This window comes from Filicampus tigris, chromosome 13, assembly GCF_054856515.1.
Source record: "Filicampus tigris isolate MCC_2025a chromosome 13, RoL_Ftig_1.0, whole genome shotgun sequence".
NCBI classification, from domain to species: Eukaryota; Metazoa; Chordata; class Actinopteri; order Syngnathiformes; family Syngnathidae; genus Filicampus; species Filicampus tigris.
In genome coordinates, this window is record NC_141229.1 from 15,707,792 (window position 1) to 15,728,089 (window position 20,298).

The 20,298-nt window shown below is 40.0% G+C and overlaps 3 protein-coding genes across 6 annotated transcripts; 2 read left to right on the plus strand and 1 right to left on the minus strand.

The window, feature by feature from the left end:
* Positions 1 to 604: 604 nt before the first annotated feature.
* LOC147137739 (putative histone deacetylase 1-B) lies at positions 605 to 7,561 on the plus strand. 2 transcript variants are annotated; one of them, XM_086048794.1, is made up of 14 exons: positions 605 to 803; positions 1,424 to 1,536; positions 2,183 to 2,300; positions 2,395 to 2,469; positions 2,562 to 2,700; positions 3,157 to 3,298; positions 3,373 to 3,465; positions 3,536 to 3,644; positions 3,718 to 3,858; positions 4,133 to 4,241; positions 4,566 to 4,696; positions 4,814 to 4,984; positions 6,988 to 7,039; positions 7,114 to 7,561. In XM_086048794.1, exons 1-14 carry the CDS (start codon positions 755 to 757, stop codon positions 7,139 to 7,141), a joined length of 1,470 nt encoding a protein of 489 aa, XP_085904920.1. In that variant the 5' UTR covers positions 605 to 754; the 3' UTR covers positions 7,142 to 7,561. The 2 variants fall into 2 exon arrangements, with proteins under 2 accessions (XP_085904920.1, XP_085904921.1); XM_086048795.1 differs by having other exon boundaries at positions 4,814 to 4,966.
* A 344-nt stretch (positions 7,562 to 7,905) lies between these two features.
* tmem54a (transmembrane protein 54a) lies at positions 7,906 to 15,306 on the minus strand. The gene is made up of 6 exons (XM_086048799.1): positions 15,160 to 15,306; positions 11,361 to 11,557; positions 9,826 to 9,885; positions 8,552 to 8,746; positions 8,345 to 8,482; positions 7,906 to 8,213 (listed from the first exon to the last, which is right to left on the minus strand). The coding sequence occupies exons 1-6, from the start codon at positions 15,170 to 15,172 to the stop codon at positions 8,073 to 8,075; spliced, it is 744 nt and encodes a 247-aa protein (XP_085904925.1). The 5' UTR covers positions 15,173 to 15,306; the 3' UTR covers positions 7,906 to 8,072.
* Positions 15,083 to 19,752, plus strand: LOC147137741 (tubulin beta-4B chain-like). 3 transcript variants are annotated; one of them, XM_086048798.1, is made up of 5 exons: positions 15,083 to 15,134; positions 17,973 to 18,081; positions 18,166 to 18,276; positions 18,498 to 18,742; positions 18,814 to 19,752. In XM_086048798.1, exons 3-5 carry the CDS (start codon positions 18,216 to 18,218, stop codon positions 19,621 to 19,623), a joined length of 1,116 nt encoding a protein of 371 aa, XP_085904924.1. In that variant the 5' UTR covers positions 15,083 to 15,134; positions 17,973 to 18,081; positions 18,166 to 18,215; the 3' UTR covers positions 19,624 to 19,752. The 3 variants fall into 3 exon arrangements, with proteins under 3 accessions (XP_085904924.1, XP_085904923.1, XP_085904922.1); XM_086048797.1 differs by lacking the exon at positions 15,083 to 15,134 and adding an exon at positions 16,838 to 17,009; XM_086048796.1 differs by lacking the exon at positions 15,083 to 15,134 and adding an exon at positions 16,838 to 17,009 and having other exon boundaries at positions 17,973 to 18,276.
* The last annotated feature ends 546 nt before the right edge of the window (positions 19,753 to 20,298 follow it).

A 20,298-nucleotide genomic window follows, 5' to 3' on the forward strand; every position in this document is an offset into this window, starting at 1 on the left:
ATGGGTGGAGTTTTCTTTCTTTTAGTATTTTCATAGACGTATCTGTGCTATATTTATTCCTTACCATGTATTCTAACTTATGGAGTCTGTGTTCATTTTCCACTCTTAATTTGTTTTTTCTTTGCATGCTTTTGTGCCAAATTAAACTACACTTTCCCTGTGCACCATTGTAAACTTTTTGCCCTTGGCTTTCTATAACTACTTTAAGTTCATCATTATTCTGGGTTGCCGCACATCCTTAAAGAGTTTTAAAATAATTTGAATCCATGAATCTAAACACAAGGCCTTTATTGGCATTAAAATGTCTAAAATCAATCTTTCACTAGTCTTCAAAAACGTCAACACATGAAAAGTACGATTTTATGATTGTACCTAGTCTCAATTTACAATAAATGTATTCTTAAAAAATAATTTACCGAATGACTCTCGTGGTAACAAAACACAATTTTACAATACCAGAACCATCAAAACAATTTTAAGTTGTACAATGTCAAAGGTTCCCCCCTTGCATCCTTGGGGTTATTGTACTGGTAGGCGGTTTAGACACCACAGCATTCTACATTTCGGGCGACTTTTTCGGTGCAAAAACAACGAATAAAAAAGATTGTACAGGCTGTAGGACATTGGCGGCCCCTGTTGGAGGCATGGATCATTAAAATCTCATCCGTTTGAACGCTTTCTAAGTGGTGGGTCCTCCTCCAGTCGCCGTCGCCTCCCGCGGGTGTGCAGTTAAAGCAAACCAAAAAGGACTAAAATGGCGCTTAGTCAAGGAACAAAGAAAAAAGTTTGCTACTACTACGACGGTGAGTTCCATCGCGTCCGGGTAATTGGAATAGAGCGCTGAGTGATTCATGCAATCGGCAGTTTATCGCAATAAAATGTTTGATTAATTCCCTCACTTGCTAATCGCGCACACTAGCTACGTAGCTAGCTTAACGCTCGAGCTGCTTTCATTGTCATACTCGGACACACGAGATGACGCTTAAACCAGTCATGTTAATTTAGCGTTCGTTAATGTCATGCCATAAAATGCGTTGGCGGTGTATTTTGAGCACAATTGACCCATTCTGTTAGTGCTCATTTGTTGCTTGAGCTAACAATGGCGATATGAGCGCTTCATTGTCAACATAACGCGTAGCTAGCATCAGCGTAGCTTATTGATAGCTCATTGATCGGAAAGCTAGCGGAAAGTAGAACACATTTCTGGTTTTAATAAAAGGTTACTTGCACACACATGCTACTGTCTTGGGTGGGTTGTTAGACTCATAAGTGAATTTAAGTTCAAGCGATTGCTTTTAAACTGTGAGCGCGTGCATAGATGTCGCCCTCGGTGCTCTAATTCTTTGCACAGGAATGTACTGTGAGGCGATTCAAGTTCGCGCTTCCTTTTGAATGATTCTCACAGCGCTTGCTCTCATTTCAGGTGATGTTGGAAATTATTACTATGGTCAGGGGCATCCCATGAAGCCCCACCGCATCCGCATGACGCACAACTTGCTGCTCAACTATGGCCTCTACAGAAAGATGGAGATATATGTAGGTTTTAGGATTGAACGATTTTGATGAATACTCGAATGGCGCCATCCCCTTATCCATTTTATTATGCATATATTTTTTTAAAAATCTGAGTCTCACTAAACAAAAGATTTATTATACATACATGCTTTGGTCGTGTACGTTAAGATTCTATGATAATGAATGCAAATGAACCATGGATTGATATGAAAGACCGTTTGTCTCCTTCAATTAGAGCTCTTGCCTGACAAAACACTTTGACTTTAATTCTTTTAAGCATTCAATATGACAGCTTCACAGAATTCTACCAAAGTCATAAATCAAATTGCAACAGTAATGCAAACAAATCTGTGACTTAATCACTTTTCATGTTTCATGAAACAGTGATTTGAAAACATGTATTGTACTTCTTAAGCACTCAACGTATCTAGACATTGTATACATAAAATATGCATATTTAAAAAAATAAAGCCGACCGACCAACCAAACTGAATCAGAGGGCAGAAATTGCAGCCTTGACAATTAGAAAATTGCATTCTTCTCCACTGCAATCTCAATTTGAATTTGATGAATTGTTCAACCCTATTAGGTTTGAAATACAGTAACTGTGCTGAGTAGTTTTTGGGGCTTGAGAGTCTTGAGTGTAATGTCCCTTCCTGTGTTGCAGCGTCCTCACAAAGCCAGTGGCGAGGAGATGACCAAGTACCACAGCGACGATTACATCAAATTCCTGCGCTCCATCCGTCCAGACAATATGTCAGAGTACAGCAAACAGATGCAGCGGTGTAAATTGGATCACTCTTTCTCTGTAGCATTGTTCTTCTTGAGGCTGATATGTAAAAATATTTCTCATTGTTTGCCATTTTTGTACTTCTCCAGTCAATGTAGGAGAAGATTGTCCAGTGTTCGATGGCTTATTTGAGTTTTGCCAGCTCTCAGGAGGTGGCTCTGTTGGTAAGATCGGACTGGACAGGCTTTCTCCTGTCTTTACAACTTGTCAACTTTGAAATCAGGCTGCTAATTCTCACGTCCTCTCCCCGCTTCAGCCGGTGCCGTCAAGTTGAACAAACAGCAGACAGACATAGCGATCAATTGGGCAGGTGGTCTGCATCACGCCAAGAAGTCTGAGGCCTCTGGGTTTTGCTACGTCAATGACATTGTCCTCGCTATACTCGAGTTACTCAAGTGAGCACACAAACTCGGCACCAAGCCATATGTGGTTAAATACTGTAGTAGTTTCTAAATAATTATGAAAAATTAGTAAGATAGAGATTTCAATGCATTTTTATTATTTTGTTTGTATTTTGGCAGTTGTGTACTGCCACATGAGAGCTGTGTATTTTGGTTACTTCAATTAGTTATTTGACTCAAATATCAGGAGCAGTTCTCCATATGATACTGTGCATTTCTACACTACTGGAAACTACAGCTACAGTTAAAAACATTGTGTTAAATAAATACCTCTCTGACAATGTCAGTCTAAAGTGACTCACATTGTCGAAGTGGCCATAACGTTGTGGCTGGTGTAGATTGAATGTCTAGAGGGAACACAGTCATGTTAAAATAAGATTTTTCTGATATTAAAAACAATGTAACAGAATCTTAGAAAAAGTCATCTACAACACTGCTTTTGTGCTTTAGGTACCACCAGAGAGTTCTCTACATAGACATCGACATCCATCATGGAGATGGTGTGGAGGAGGCGTTCTACACCACAGACCGTGTCATGACTGTGTCATTCCACAAGTATGGAGAGTACTTTCCTGGAACCGGTGACCTGAGAGTACGTACTTGACAAGCAGCACTGACTGTCAAAATGACTAAATACTGTAGTGACACTGGATTGGTCCTCTGCAGGACATTGGTGCTGGCAAGGGCAAATATTATGCCGTGAATTACCCTCTGAGGGATGGGATCGACGACGAGTCTTATGAAGCCATATTCAAGCCTGTGAGTGGATTAAAACTGCCACGTGTCATTGAAAGAAGCATTTTGAAGTGGATGCTGTTGTCTTGTGCAGATCATGGCCAAGGTGATGGAGATGTACCAGCCCAGTGCTGTGGTTCTGCAGTGTGGCGCAGACTCTCTGTCAGGCGATAGACTCGGCTGTTTTAACCTCACCATTAAAGGTAGCAAGACACGCCTTCTTGGATGACACTAAATACCATTTTTTTTTGTAACGGCCTCATGATGTTTTAACAGGACATGCCAAGTGTGTGGAGTACATGAAAAGCTTCAACCTGCCTCTCCTCATGCTGGGAGGAGGCGGCTACACAATCCGAAATGTAGCACGCTGTTGGACATATGAAACCGCTGTCGCACTTGATACATCAATCCCTAATGGTACGTACTCATCCAAGAGGTGTTGTAATATAACATATGGTGCAAATCAAACACGAGGCTGTTGATTATCATTCAAGAATGAATTAATTTTAACTTGTGTTGCTAAATACTGTTATTGATGGCTTTTTAGAAAATAAGTATTGCAAAATGTCTGCCTCACTATCTGCCCACTGGTTTGCTAATAGCACCGATAATTGGCAGATGAAATTATTTTGGTGTGGGTTTTTTTCCCACCCCTCATTTCATTGCTTGTTATCCATTCTAACCCTCTCAGAACTCCCATACAATGACTACTTTGAGTACTTTGGGCCAGACTTCAAGCTACACATCAGCCCCTCCAACATGACCAACCAGAACACCAACGATTACCTGGAGAAGATTAAGTCAGTCTTTACCACAAATGTGCCTTTTAAAACTATCGTGTGCCAACAATTCATTGTGTCAGGCAAAGTAACCACTTTTGTGACTTTTTTGTGCAGGGGGGCGGTGATGAGCTGTGGGATTTAATTACAATGTACATTAAAATGCGTACTATGTTATGTCTCAAAGTTTGGGAACTAATGCTCAAACATTGCATGAATGTTTTACATGTAACATAAGGTTCAGTCTCGCAAGTTTCCTGTTATTTGTTTGACTCTGTGAAGGCGAGAGGACGGAGAATTTTGTGTGTGTGTGTGTAAACCTGTGAATTGTGCTGTCTCCCCCAGGCAGCGTTTATTTGAGAACCTACGCATGCTGCCCCACGCTCCAGGGGTACAGATGCAGGCCATCCCAGAGGATGCCGTACAGGAGGATAGTGGAGACGAGGAAGAGGAGGATCCCAACAAACGCATCTCCAGTACGAATCTGTTGTCATTTACATACCAAAAACACGGAAGCAAGGGATCAATCAAAACATGAATCCATTAAAGAGCAAGCCAGAGTTTTAATGTAGCGCTCTCCTGTGTGTATTCAGTCCGTGCTCATGACAAGAGAATAGCTTGTGAGGAGGAGTTCTCTGACTCGGAGGATGAAGGTGAAGGAGGTCGCAGGAACACGGCCAACTTCAAGAAGGCCAAGCGAGCCAAGACCGAAGGAGAGAAAGAGAGTGAAGAAAAGGAGAAGAAAGGTGAGGAGGAAACAAAAGGTATTTACTATTTTTGTTTTTTGTTGTTTCCATTGTCATCTGACCCAGCTGACCAAATGCTTTGTATTGCTACTTTGTATTGCTTGACGCTTCAGTTCGTTAGCCATCTGTTTGAAACCTTATTGGGTTGCCTCTTTCCACACTGACCACCACTACAACTCATTAGATGAAACTGTAACGACTCCCTTGGCAGCCATTACCCCACAACTGCTATTTGCAGATATATTAATTGTTAATATGGGCCGTTGACAACATTTAAATGCAGTCACTGTTTGGGTTCAGGTCAAAATTCAGATTTCTGAAATGGTCGGAATAACACGTTTACACGAATGAGCGGACAGAGTTGCTCCGGCATTTGAATAACCCGATGTGAACGGCGACGCACGGGCGTCATGACTCGAATGGACGTAGTTTCCGCTTGTATTTTCAACTGTCAATAAAACACTTGATATTCATGTCACTCGTCACAGGAATGAAGCAGCCGGTTTCATCCTCAATCCAAAAGTGTGCTTTTTACTGCGTAACTAGAATTATATGTCAAAATGAACCTTCGTAACTCAAGGTTCCATTGTACTCTACTTACGAAATTAATTGGTTCTGGAAGAAATTTCTGAAAGTGGAAGTCAACCCAAGCATATTTTTCTCAAGAATATGTTCCCAGCAGGCCCACTAGTTGAACCACAGCATTCTGATTAATTTTGCGTTTGTGGAATAAAAGTTAAGTAGCAAAATGCACTTGTTTATAGCCATCTCTGGGGTGGTCATTTTGTCTTCTGTCGACTGAAAATTACATGACAACTTCTTACAACGACCAATCACAGCTGACCTGTTCTCTGAATCTGAGCCGTGATTGGTTGTTGTGAGCAGTTGTGATGTAATTTTTAGTCGACAGAAGACAAAATGGCCGCCCCCAGAGATGGCTAAAAACTAGTGGATTAACACTTATTCCACAAGCTCAATATTTATCAGAATGCCCTGTTTCAACTAGTGGGCTTGCATAAAACTTATTCTTGAAAAAAATATGATTGCGTTGACTTCCGCTTTAAGTAGAAAATCTTGTAAATAGGGACGCGTTTTCCATGTAAATGCCCTAATCCGTTCTAAACACACCAATATTCAGACATAAATGTTTTATAGAGCAGAAAAATGCATCAAAACATGTAACAAATACATGTTACAATTAGATTATTGCACAATAAGTGAGAGTTGTGCATAATGTAAAAAAACAAAGAATAGAGTAAGGAATAAAAATGATGGTCGTTTACCTTTTTAACTGCTGTCCTCATCGCTTTTTGCCCTCTTTGGTTCACGTTCTCTCTCAGAAGTGTTTTTTGCCTGGCTTTTTCTAAGTAATTGATTTAATAACGTGGCGACTGTCGATAGATTACGGTCAAATTGTTTGGCGAGATCAACCAAACGCATACCTTTTTCATACTTGTCCATTATTTCTTGCTTTGTTTGTATGGACAAAAAAAAACAGATTTTCTCTTTTTTTTTTTTTTTTTTTTTTTTTTCTTTTTTCCTCGTTTCTAATTCACATAAAACTATCGGAACACCTCATGGCCCGACGGGCGAATGAGGACGCTGCATAGACATATCTATCACATACCTGTCTATCTACTCACGTAGACACATACGGTAGAGGTCCCTCTTAGCCAATGATGTATTTTTACCTTTCGTATCCCGAAATTTCTTTTGTAATAAGAGGCAATATTTTCCTGTTGAGGCGTTTCGTAACTTGAAAATTTCGTATGAAGAGGTGTTCGTAAGTAGAGGTACCATTGTATTATACATTGCTTGATGAGTGAAATACAGCTGAAGGTGCCAGTATTCTTTGAGAGTTTTTAAAAGAATTTGAAAGTGGATTAAATCATGAATACTCTTCTTTTGGCATGTTTTTTTGTTTTTGTTTTTTATAGATGTTTTAACTGTTTATCACCGCTGACATCAACATTCATGTTATTAGAGTTGCAATGGTGATGTATTTTTTTCACCCCCTACAGAAGTAAAAGATGAGGAGAAGGCACCAGAGGAGGAGAAAATGGACACATCAAAGTGAGTAAACACTTGTTGACACGCACAGTGTCCAGGAAGGAAGGTTTTAATCATGTCGCGTGCTGCTCCTTTAGGCCAAAAGAAGAGTCGAAGACACCATAAGGTCGCCCCCACCTAATGATGCCAGCGCTGGGAGTAAAAGATCTTAAAGCAACATTGTCGTTTTATACTTTGTGGGTGGGGGGATTGCTTCTATGGAATAGGTTATAAATTGGGACAATTTTTTTTTCTCTTGGACAATTTTCCAATATTACTGTGTGCTGAAATCAGAAAGTGTTTTGTTAGCTTCTCATCTTCACCCCAAACTTTTATGCCCCAACACTTGGATTTCCCGTATCAGACAACTGTTTAAAATGACTTGGTTTTATATCTCATGAATTTAACTTATTTAAATCATAGATACTTGGACCCTTTACCCCTTTTGGGATTTTTTTTTGTAAACGTCTTTCAGTCCCAATTATGTCCTGTGCCTTTGAGAGTATAGTTATTGCATGTTTGTATAATAGAGCCTTTTCTATAATACTTCTGTCTCAGTACTCTTCATTTCTAAAATCTTCAGGAATTTTTTGTGTACCTGATTTTTATTTTATTTTTTAAATTTGAGATTTTCAGAAGTATTATTCACCGGTAGTTTGTGTACGTTAATTTGAAACACTGCAAGATGTCAGATGTTTCAATTTGGAAAAGTGGCAGATTTAGTGCTATTCCAGTGAAATCAATGTGATTACTCTTATTCTAAATGGGAACCTGCTTCCAATAGACTAATGCTTTCAAATCATTTAAATAAGATATTTGAATGATACAAATAAAACACAGAGACAATGTAGTACTTTTCTACAAGAAGTGAAATGAAAAAGCTGACCACCCCGTATTAACATTTTTAATACAACAATGTGGTCATGACACAAAATGGAAGTATTTTAAGTAAAAAAGCTTACAAATGTAGGAAAAATATTAATGACAAATGTCTATCACTCCAAAGGTTACTTAGGCTCATGCATAGTTTCAATAAATGGTATTTGATTCAATGTGCTCAGAGCCAATGGCTCTGATCTGCTGCCGCACTGCTGCCCAGCAGCTCATCTTGCTCCACAGCCTGGGCATCAAGCTCGGTGGGCTGCTCGGATGGAGGCGATTGAGAGATTGCAGCTGCAGCAGCCCTCTGGATGCGCACCTGTAACCACACAACGGTTGTTCAACACCCAGGACAAGAACGCTTGAAGATCATCTTCCAAGACTTTAACACGTCACCTTGGAAACCACCGAGTGAATGACTGAATTTGACAAGAGTTGAGAACCGTTTACCCTCTTTGCTATGGTGGGCCTCCGCCTGCATGGACAGAGGTACAGGAACGACGTACAGGCAGCGAAGCAGCGGAAGGAGAACACCATTTCCACCACAGACATCAGGATAAGTGGCACCCACAAAATGATTGTGGTGCTCTGATTGAGAAAAACAAGATGGTTTTTAACTTTTTAGCGGACACAAGTCTTCTGATTTCACGTCCTCACATAGATGCGGGTGGGGTCAAAGGGGCATTCATAGGTGACGCTGGAAGATCCGACATTCTGTCTGAGGAGAACGCAGTGTGTCATCAGGCTTCGTCCTTTGTGAACAATGGCGGTAACCATGGAAGCTATCAGGCCCAACGTGGAGGCAACAGCCAAGAGACCGGCTATGAAGCTGAACACCAGCAGGACCCACTTCTGCAGTAACATCACAGAATAACTATCAGGTAGGCTTATAAAGTGAAAGAGCCACAAGTTACCGGAGATGATGTTTTTTGATTCCAAGAAAGGCATGGAGTAGTGGTGCATCAATGCCGTGTGTGGTGGGGCACAAACCACATTAATGGGTACCTCCAAAGCAGTAAAAAGTTAGACTTTGTGTCAATTTAAAGGGATTTGCCACAGAGGCACTTTGCTGTGTATAATTGTATAGTTTTACAGTACACACTCATGACTGCAAAACCAACGGGTGAATTCGTTTTTTTTAATTTATTCTTCTTTTGTACTCTTTAGACTGTGGAAGTGGCTTTTAATTGATCTATTCACAGAAGCCTTTGTTACAGCAAACTATATTTACAATATTTAGATTGACCAGCATTGTTGTTGTCAGCATTTTACCATTTGCCGGTCCGTCATTCGTCATCCATCAGCAGCCATGGTACCCATCCGTCAGTCCGTCATGTTTCGCGACGAAGTGAATTGTAATTGTCAGTTACGGCGGGTACGGAAAGTATTCAGACCCCTTGAAATTTTTCACTTTGTGCCATTGCAGCCATTTGTCAAAATCAAATAAAGTTCCTTTTTTTCCATTTCTCGTTAATGTACACTCAGCAACCCATCTTGATGGAAAAAAAACTGAAATGTAGAAATTTCGAATACTTCCCGTACCCTCTTTCAGTCCGTCAGACGGTTGTTGGTCCGTCAGTCTGTCCCCCGAAAAAAACGTGCAAAAACGGTCGTCCACCAGTGACGGACTGAGGGACGTGGTTAGTGACGATTACAATGACGGATGAAAACCCACTTCTGTCAATCGTCCGTCTGTCATTATAAAAAGGTGCCCCGTCAGTCTTCAGCAAAACGGGCGTCAGTCCGTGACAGACTAATGGACCGGTCCGTCAGTCTGACAGAATGCCCACCTCTGGTTGCTGTATGGCTTTGGAGGTCCCATTATAGTTGTTGTGCCTACTTCTTTGAGCACATTCACTCAACAGAAAAGACAAGTTATGATAGTAGCATGTAATGAATGACTTTAGAAAAGTAAAGCACACATTTCTCACCAAAATCCTGCTTTTTTTGTTTTTGGACAAGACGATTGCGATTATTCCACCAATAATTCCCTGAGGAGCAGAAGATATATGAGCAACAATAAATGTATATTTTTTTTCTAATTCACCAAGTCAAACTGCTTTAAAAAAAAAAATGAAGGTCTTAAATTAAATTGAAACGATGGTTTGCCTTCTGGCTCATAAAGTATGACAAACGAATCATGTGCACACTCTTATGCAAAAGTATCGGAATGCCATGTATTTATTTTTGCTGTACACTGAAAACATTTTGGTTTAAGATCAAAAGATGAATATAACATAGAAGACAAGAGATCAAAGCATTTCGGCTTTTATTTCCAGGTACATCTGGATCTGACACATATTAGAAGATATCATTTACATAAAACAGTTTTTAAGGTGAGCAAATGTATTGGAACTGGCTTAAGCCTTAAAATACAGTAAACTGATTAAGGCTCAATATTTATTGGCAGCGCTTTCAGTTTCACTAACTGCATCAAGCCCGTGACCCGTTAACATCACCAAATTATGCACTCTTCATCTGTAGTGTTTTTCAGGCTTTCATTGCTGCTTCTTTCGGTTGTTGCTTGTTTTTGGGTTAGGTTGCTCCCTTCAGTCTCCTCTTTCGTAAGGGTAAAATGTTTTTAAATGGTTTGTTTTTAAATGGTTTATGACTGGAAACATAGTCTTTTCTATTCATTTTTATCTACAGTGTTAATGGGAAGTCAAGTCAGAAACATTTTTTCATAATATGTTGTTTTCGCCCTCACTTGTCTGAACACTGTATCCTGATTAATATTGCGTTTGTGGAATATGAATTAAGCAGGAAAGCCTTTAAAGTTTTTAATCCATCCGGGGGCGGCCATTTTGCCACTTGCTGTTGACGGAAAATGAAAGTCACAGTAACTGAATGTGAATTGTTCACATGTAACAAACAGTATGAGTACCTCAAAGGGTTTCTACAATTTGGTGATGCGAAAAGGCTGAGAGCGCTGAGAGTTTTCACGAAATCTTACTTATCTACACTGACTCACTGAACCCAGGTTAAGAACCACTGAACAAGAATAACTGTAGAATTCACATGCAAAACCCAACTCTGAAACTGAGCTAAGTTTACTGCTATTTATTGTTTGAATAGCCAATGTGAGAGGACACGCCTGGAAAACTAAACACACCTGTCAATCCAATTTCCAATTTCCAAATTCCAATACTTTTGCTTATGTAAAAAAATGTGTGGGTTCAAACTAAAGGGGCTATATTTTAGGCTATATATCGGAACCAGAAGTAAATACCTGGAAATAAAAGCTCACATTTTTATCTTGTCTCATAATAAGATTTTAATGTCAAACCCAAATGTTTTGCATCTACAACACAAATATTGTACTTGCTCTCACTATTGCAATACTCTTGAACGTGAAATGACACTCATACATTCATAAATGCAAAACAACACATGGATCATTCCTAGTATAGATTTAGCTGCTATACATTGTCATGCCTTCATGCATATAGAAAGCTATTTATTTTACCATCAAGCCTGCCACAATGGCAATGACATTAGCGACGGCGTACACCATGACGCGGGACTCGGCGTGCACGCTGATGTGCCTGAGCACAGCACCATGCACCAGAGCGCCAAGCAGGAAATTGACATGGCCCACCAGCACCAGCGCCAACCCCATCTTCATCAGGGTTTTGTTGTCTTTGAGGTTGGCACAGCACACGCCTACACAAACACAAATCCAGTATGTCAACCTCAAGCACTGGTGGGAACTCATTACAAATACTTTATTAGTGTACTATGCACTTCAGTATTGATTTTTCTGATGACTTCTTACTTTTAGTCCTTCTGTTTGAAAAGAGATACTGTATGTGTATGTTCTACTCTTGTCTAAATGGGTTAGTTGCTTTTCCATCCTTTGCGGTTGACGAGCGGTAAACACAATGGCGGTTGAGATTTTGATTGAATCATGAATCTTACTAGGCCAGTAAAAAAAAAAAAAAAAGCAGCAACATGAAGGAACGGTAACCATGTAGGCTCTAGGATTAACAGCCACAACAACAGATTGAGAGAAGCAAGATCATCTATGTCCATTGTTTGACATTGTCAGCTAGCTACTATAATCGTTTGCCTGAAAACCACCAGCTTCTAGTGTTCAAAAATGTTCCATGTGAAACCCCCACCCCCCAATAAAAATAAAGTATTTTTGTTTCAATTGTCATCATTAGCCACATTTAGTGCAAGCAAAAAATGGGAACGTGTTTTGATAGCATAAAAGCAAAGCCAAAGGCACAGTTGCTTGCTCTTGGTTTGAGTTGCTTGCTCTTGGTTTGAAATAAGAAATCCCAATTTGGAATGTGTTTTTCTTCTTAGTACAAGCACTATGTACAATAAATGAATATGCCAAGTTATCAACAGGGGTATTACTTTAATCAGCTGCTTTATATATTTTTTTAAATATTTGTAGGCCATTGACATTTACGGTTTTTATTCTTTTCATAAACATTTCCATTTTTTTTATTTTTTTTCAATGGCCGTTTAAGGGCCCTCCATCATGTATGGAGCCTTAAACTTCTCTCTGTGCAAACAGGAGGTCCTCGGTTTAGTTGTTCATATTTTAACAAATGTGTAGTTTTGTACCAAAAACACTGTTCTACGATGTTGAAATTAAGAGCCAATTGAGTGCAGCACCCTGAGAAAATGTCTGAAATGGTTTGTGGTTTCCGCAGTTCTGTCAGGAAGTGGGCCAGCCACTCACACACAACACCTAGAGGGAGCCGAATGATGCAGCAGAACCAGACGTAACTAGATGCAGTTATAGCCAACAACAGTCTACGACTGACCCTCACAACACGCACACCAACCACCTTGCTGCAAAAAACAAATGCAATCCCTGGCATTTCAGTTACATGGCTCGTGAGGATAAGCGGTACAGATTGGAATGGATGAATGGTATCTCAGTTTAAACACTAGGGGACACTAGGTGAAAGGAGTAAATAGTAGAGAAGACACAAGGATGAAATAGGAGACGTTGAGACGAAGAACATGGAGTCTGGTGAATATACGTACAATTAATACTGCTTCTCTCCCCTATTGAGAATACAACAAGTTATAAAATAAAACTGGCAAGGGAAATTAAACTATACCATACTTATGACTCCATAACTTACTTGCACTTACTAAACATTGTATTAGCTATAAGATGGGCAAATTGTACTGATAAAATTGAGTTACAATGATATAATGCAATCAAAAGCAATGGTTCAGTATTATGCCAATGATTTCTGGTTTGATATATCTCCAAGGAGGAAGTCAATGGGGCATCTTCACAAATCACTTCACTTTGCCACATCCAATATGGCGGCAGTGTTGACGTACTAAAGGTGAGGTCTATGTATCCAGTATGTACTTTAAATGTTGTTTATGGTAATACTTGCTGGCGGTTGTTGCAAAGGGCACCATTTAAGACTATGGACTGTAAGCGGCACTGCTACACGAAAAATGTACCGTAGCATCAAAAATTTAGAGCAAAGTACTACCTGTCGGGTATTAATAATTTTGCCCCAGTGCATTTTATGTACCACCTATAATGAGGTCTGGGAACCACTCCTACTGGGTGACTCGACTGAAATGTTCAGTGGAGCTATGTTGCATAGCTTGTGTGCAGGTGGCTTTAGAACCAGACTTTTTATAAAACCTCTTTAAATGAAAAAGGTCAGCAAAAACAATGCGTCAACAAAAGGTTTGGGTGGTGTGTCCCATCAGGGATGTTCCGATCAGGGATTTATGACAGATACCGAACATCCGAGAGTGAGATCAGGCGATACCAATCACATGGATTATCTGTATATTTAAAAAAATATGACCCACAATGCATCTCCCTGTGGAATTAACGTCACTTTATTGTGCTGTGACAGCACTGCATCAGAAGGCGGTGGCGCAACACAGCACACAGGTTGGTCTCTCATGACTGTAGACTGCGAAGCAGAAGCTGCGGGTGATCTCATTTTATAAATAAATAAGAGGCTTTGAGCAAATCACCTATTTTTTTTATGACAACTGCCCGATCACGATCGGTGGCCGATCAATTGGAGCATCCCTATGTACCATATATCTTCCCCAAAGGGTTGAGTAGTGTTTGTTACTTACTAGACCAACTGAGTGTTATGGGTCATAATATTATTACATTGTTTACTGCCACTCACGTACACATACTTAGGTCTGTTACTGGATACACTCACTATGGTAGCCGCAACATTAAATATAGATGCCTGCATACTCTGTTGAGATCAAATACAAGAGATGAATCCAACGTTCCAATTAAGTTTTGACATTGTTAAAGAGGTTTCAAACAGCTCTGAATACTCACCTATGCTAACCAAACTTATTGGCATCACCTACCTCTCAGCACGATTTGGTACAGTCGACAAGTAATTGTACATTCCACAATAATAAACATTTTGTTAAATGAATATTTGAGACAGTGCCAACCAATTAAGACTAACCATGATTACGTTGATGAATTCCTTTTTCTACGGCCAAAATATACCTCTAGTTTGTACATCAGTCAGAATTCCCCAGTGTTAATGTAGTAGTAATATTATTACAATAAATGTTTGTGGAAAAACTGTTCCAAACTATAAATATATATTTTTAAAAATCAAATGAAATCAGTAATTAAGGCATTAACCTTCTTGTGTTCGTAACCTCGAGCCCTCATCGATTTTCTTAACTTTGTCCTCAAACTAGAGCCTATGCCAGTCGACCAGTCACTAGTCAATCACAGGGCATCTACTGTATAGACCAACAACCATTTACACGCACTCACACTAATCTTCAATGAACATAATAAGCTTTTTCTTTTTTCTAATATGTGGGAGGAAACCAGAGTGACTGGAGAAATCCTTCAAAGGAGGGCCGAACTCAGAACCTGAGGCTGTCAGGCTACCCACTAAAGTATTCTAAATGAAGTGTACAGTTAGCAGAAGTCACAATAAACACAGATCTCAAACAAAACATTGCACTTCCAAACAGTGATTTATATAACATTTGAATTTAATTTATATTTTTGGCCATCTGCAATTGTATACTTTGCGGTCGTTATTACTTTTGAGGCCTTGCATTTCCCCGAAAGATTTGAAATGGTGCTTTTGGATAATACGACACTAAACAAAATGCAGTAGCTGCCTGGTATACAATTGTTACAACTGTTTAACTGGAACAGCGAAGCGCCTTGTAAACGACGAAAGAAAAGACCACACCTTAACACTAGAGCACGCCACTATCATCTCAAGTAAAACAAGTAGGAAAAGTCCGAGTAAACATACCGCAGATCACCATGATTGACGTCCTCTTGTCTGATTGTATGTAAGAATACACGGTGTGTCGCTATCATTTCTTACAGCGTTTATTGAAAAACTCGCATTATGGTGAACGACTTGTCTTCCTCAACTGTCGCTCGCTCACCTGCGATTCCCCAACTTCCTAACCTGAACGGACGCCCCGCCTCTCTGCACTACAATACCTTTTTTTTTATTATTGTTAGACCACACCACCTTTGGCGAAAAATATCAGATTTTTAATATATACTAAGCAGATAGGGTATTTTAAAAGGGTGTATTTTATTGCGTGTGTGCAGTTTCACGTTAGGAACAGGAGCGCGCTTTGAAAACGAGCACGCGCGTTCCGGGTAATGTAAACTAGTAGAGCCAAATACTTTTTTTTTTTTTCACAAAACGTATCAGTACATTGTGGCGTAATCAACTAATCAATGTACGACGTAAAGCACACGCCACCTGCCCCTAATGCATCATTAGTACTGACGTAATGTTTGTTTTTTTATTAGATTTTTATTTAAACAAATTTTGGTTTTATCAACATGACTTACATTTTAAACAAATTATGGTTTTATCAACATAACTTGAGGGGCACAAAATGTTAGAAATGTTTATCTTTAGCGTAACACCGCCACACAAACTAGCGCAGCAGTAATCAACATTGACCTTCATTGCTGTTGTTAATTTGATTCTTGGGTGACTGTCAAACTGACCATCTTTAGCCCTGAGCTCAGTATGTTGTGCAGCTGTAACTAATGCAGCTACACCTAATACTATGTTCAGTTAGTGTTTTCCACTGTTTTAGGAACGATATACTATGTTAATAATTGATGAACAGCTGAGTTAGGAAATTGTACGCATTACACGCAGTCGTCAACATTTAATCAGAGATCTGTCCCCAAACGTATTTTTGACGCAGAATAATTTTTTTATGTATTTACTTTTCTCTAGCATGTCGGGGTTTTCCAGTTATGTTCACTTATTTAGTTTTTAAGTTTGACATGTAATAGCTTGCGCAATTACAGATTCTACCAAGCGTTGTAATTTGTATCTATGATGTTTCAGGGGGAAAAATCTCACAGCTGGTGCTGAACCTAATATTTAATTATTGAATATAACAAAATATCTTACTATATCACATATTATTATTATTATTATTATTATTATTATTATTATTATTACTATATGGACACATGATTTGCGAGAAAAAAAACGAGAGCCCAAAAAAATGAAGTTTACTTGCATCTGATTAAAAAAGTTTTCTAAAAAAGTACTGACCATATAGTCAAAATGCATACTCACATTTATACAGATAATATAATTATCAATATAATTGTTTATTATGAAAAATATACTCATCGGCGAAATACATTAGTACGTCATTTGTGATGTCTAATTGATGTTGTTATAAAAACTGACGTTGTCCTACGTCCGATGACTAATTACATGCTGTAATGATTAATGTTGTCATATGTGAGTCTCTGTATTCATTACTTGCGAGAAAAACATGCTGGCAATGCACAGCTTTAATTCGCCGAAATGCCTTCTTACAATAGGTCGACGTGCAAGCGTCACCTGCGTGCACGCTCATACGTGCCCGCGTGACTCTGTGACAGAGTCAAGTGGGTCGGTGTGGTGGCCACGGCTCTGCTCGGGGTACAGGAGTCAGGGCAGCTCTGCTACAGGAAAAAAAGATAAGAAACACTGCAAGGCGAGACGAAGACAGAACTTGACCTCCAACGTTCCAAAGTGTCTGACTTCGTTCCATATATTTGTTTTCTATAATGAGGGAAATTGTTCACATCCAGGCGGGCCAGTGTGGTAACCAGATTGGTGCCAAGGTAAAAACTTGAAAATTATATTAAGTAATGGTATTCACTATTTTTCGTCTATTTTAATTTTGTGCTCAAATCGCGGGAGCATTAGTCACCACACACCCTAGATTACTACAGTAAAGTTTTTTTTTAATTGCTAAATGGTTTTTCATGTTATCATAAAATATTTACTGAAATTGCAAATTTTCTTAACGCTTTCTCTTTTCAGAAAATCCCTTAAACAGAAGTTGGATTATATTAAATAATAGCAAACACATTTCCACTTCTGATTTACAAATGTAATGTGTGTATTATGTATAAAAAACAATAATGTTTATTTTTAATAAAAGTGGAAGCTTTTATTTTAAAATTTTCACTCTATCCATTTTCTTAAGCACTACTACGGGACATTAAGGTTGTAGGAGAGCTATAGTCTATCCCAGTTCACTTTGGATGAGTGGCAGCTACACTCTGAACGCCAGCCAATGCAGGGCACTGAGAAACAATTATGTGCCCTCATATTTACACTTATAGGCAATTTAGAGTCTTCAATTAACCTAACATGCATGTTTTTAAAATGCACAAGTCTAGTCCGGATCCAAGATTCAAAGCCTGAACCTCATAACTGAGACTTTTTTTTTTCTTTTATTAGCTTTACCACTTGACCTCTGTGCTTCCCCCAATATCTAGGTTTAATTGTCAGTTGTCCATACATAAAATAAGTATTGGAAGTCTACTTGTTTACTCTTACACTAATGTATGATATTTCTGTTGTATATGATAAAATCCTCATATTTTAATGACAATTTCAAAAAACAACTCACTTCTTTTTTCCCTTTTAATTTTCTAGTTACTAAGAGTGGTGCCATGTTTAGCTAGCGCAAGAAGGTTGTTGACAGCAAGAAGGTTCTGGGTCCAATGGTATCGATGACAAATTGCTAATCTGTTTTATTAAGGGAGTAATCTTGTGATCCAATTTTGTTTCTGCAGTTCTGGGAGGTGATCAGTGATGAGCATGGCGTTGACCCGACAGGGACGTACCATGGAGACAGTGACCTGCAGCTGGACAGGATAAATGTTTATTACAATGAGGCAACAGGTTCTGAAAACATTCATACATGGATTTTCTCACTAATAGAGTTCTTATATCTTTATCATACCATTGTTATTATTTTCCATGTAGGAGGTAAATATGTGCCACGTGCTGTTCTTGTGGACTTGGAACCAGGCACCATGGACTCTGTGAGATCCGGACCCTTTGGACAGATATTCAGACCTGACAATTTTGTGTTTGGTATGTGATTTAAAATATGTCTATCTAGTGCGGCCTTGTATGACTAGACACATGGCTATGTTCACCAAGAGTGGTGAGGTCATGATATGTGGGTTTTTGCAGACTCCAATTTTATCAACAGTGTCAGGTTCCTAAATATCACCATAGGATCTAGCACTGCATGGGGAAAAATGTTTCAAGGAACTGTTTAATTGACTAATGTCACTCCTTCCTCCACCTAGGTCAGAGCGGCGCTGGGAACAACTGGGCGAAAGGTCACTACACTGAGGGCGCTGAGGTGGTCGACTCGGTCCTGGATGTGGTACGCAAAGAGTCGGAGAACTGTGACTGCCTGCAAGGATACCAGCTTACACACGCGCTCGGTGGTGGAACTGGATCGGGCATGGGGACCCTGCTCATCAGCAAAATTCGTGAAGAGTACCCCGATAGGATCATGAATACGTTTAGCGTGGTGCCATCCCCCAAGGTTAGTCGTCCTTGTAATACAAAGTTTTTTTCGGCTAACGATGCTAAATACGTGCACGTTTTTGTCGTCAGGTGTCAGACACGGTAGTCGAGCCCTACAACGCCACTCTCTCCATCCACCAGCTTGTTGAGAACACAGATGAAACCTACTGCATTGACAACGAGGCTCTGTATGACATCTGCTTCCGCACACTCAAACTGACCACGCCCACGTACGGAGACCTGAACCACCTTGTGTCCTCCACCATGAGTGGAGTCACTACCTGCCTGCGCTTCCCAGGCCAGCTCAACGCTGACCTCCGTAAACTGGCTGTCAACATGGTACCCTTCCCTCGATTGCATTTCTTCATGCCCGGCTTTGCTCCCCTGACCAGCAGAGGGAGCCAGCAGTACCGAGCACTCACAGTACCCGAGCTCACCCAGCAAGCATTCGATGCCAAGAATATGATGGCGGCGTGCGACCCGCGTCAAGGCCGCTACCTCACCGTTGCCACTGTGTTCCGTGGGCGAATGTCCATGAAGGAAGTGGACGAGCAGATGCTCAATGTCCAGAACAAGAACAGCAGCTACTTTGTCGAATGGATCCCCAACAATGTCAAGACCGCCGTCTGTGATATTCCACCCCGCGGCCTCAAGATGGCGGTCACCTTCATCGGCAACACCACAGCCATCCAGGAGATGTTCAAGCGTATCTCTGAGCAGTTCACAGCCATGCTGCGCCGTAAGGCCTTCCTGCACTGGTACACGGGTGAAGGTATGGATGAGATGGAGTTCACGGAAGCTGAGAGCAACATGAATGACTTAGTGTCCGAGTACCAGCAGTACCAGGATGCTACTGCTGAGGATGAAGGGGAAGGTGAGGAAGAGCCTGAAGAAGACTAAATCTTCAAGATAACCAAGTCAGTGCATTTAGTGGCAAACGAAGAAACCAGCATTGGCTGGTCTCCAGTGTGACACGGGACATTTTGTAGATGAATAAAAACAAAAAGTAACTCTTGTCACACAATGTGGCTCAAAAGTCTTCATTCATCCAAAATATATAATGTTCACTTTTATGCTTTAAAACATTTTTGCGAACCACTGTGTTTTAAATTTGTATGGTGTTTTTCTTATGCTTTGTATGAGTTGGTCAAATAAAGTTCTATAAAAATTGCAAAAAGTTTCCCTTGGATTTTTGTACCAATTACAGTTAAAGGGGAAGTCAACCTAAACATGTTTTTTTCAACAATATGTTCTCTGCAAGCCCACTAGTTGAGAGTTAATCCACCCATTTTTAGCCATCTCTGGGGAGTGGCCATTTTGTCACTTCTGTTGACTAAAAATGACATCACAACGTCTCAGGTAACGACCAATCAAGGCTGACCTGTTTTCTGAAGATGAGTTCGTTACCTGAGTCCTGAGCGGTTGTGATGTCATTTTAGGAAGTGACAATATGGCCGCCCCCTGAGATGGCTAAAAAGGGGTGGATTTTGCTTTTCTTATTCCACAAACGCAATATTAATCAGAATGCCGTGTTTCAACAAGAGGGCCTGCTGGGAACATATTCTTGAAAGAAAG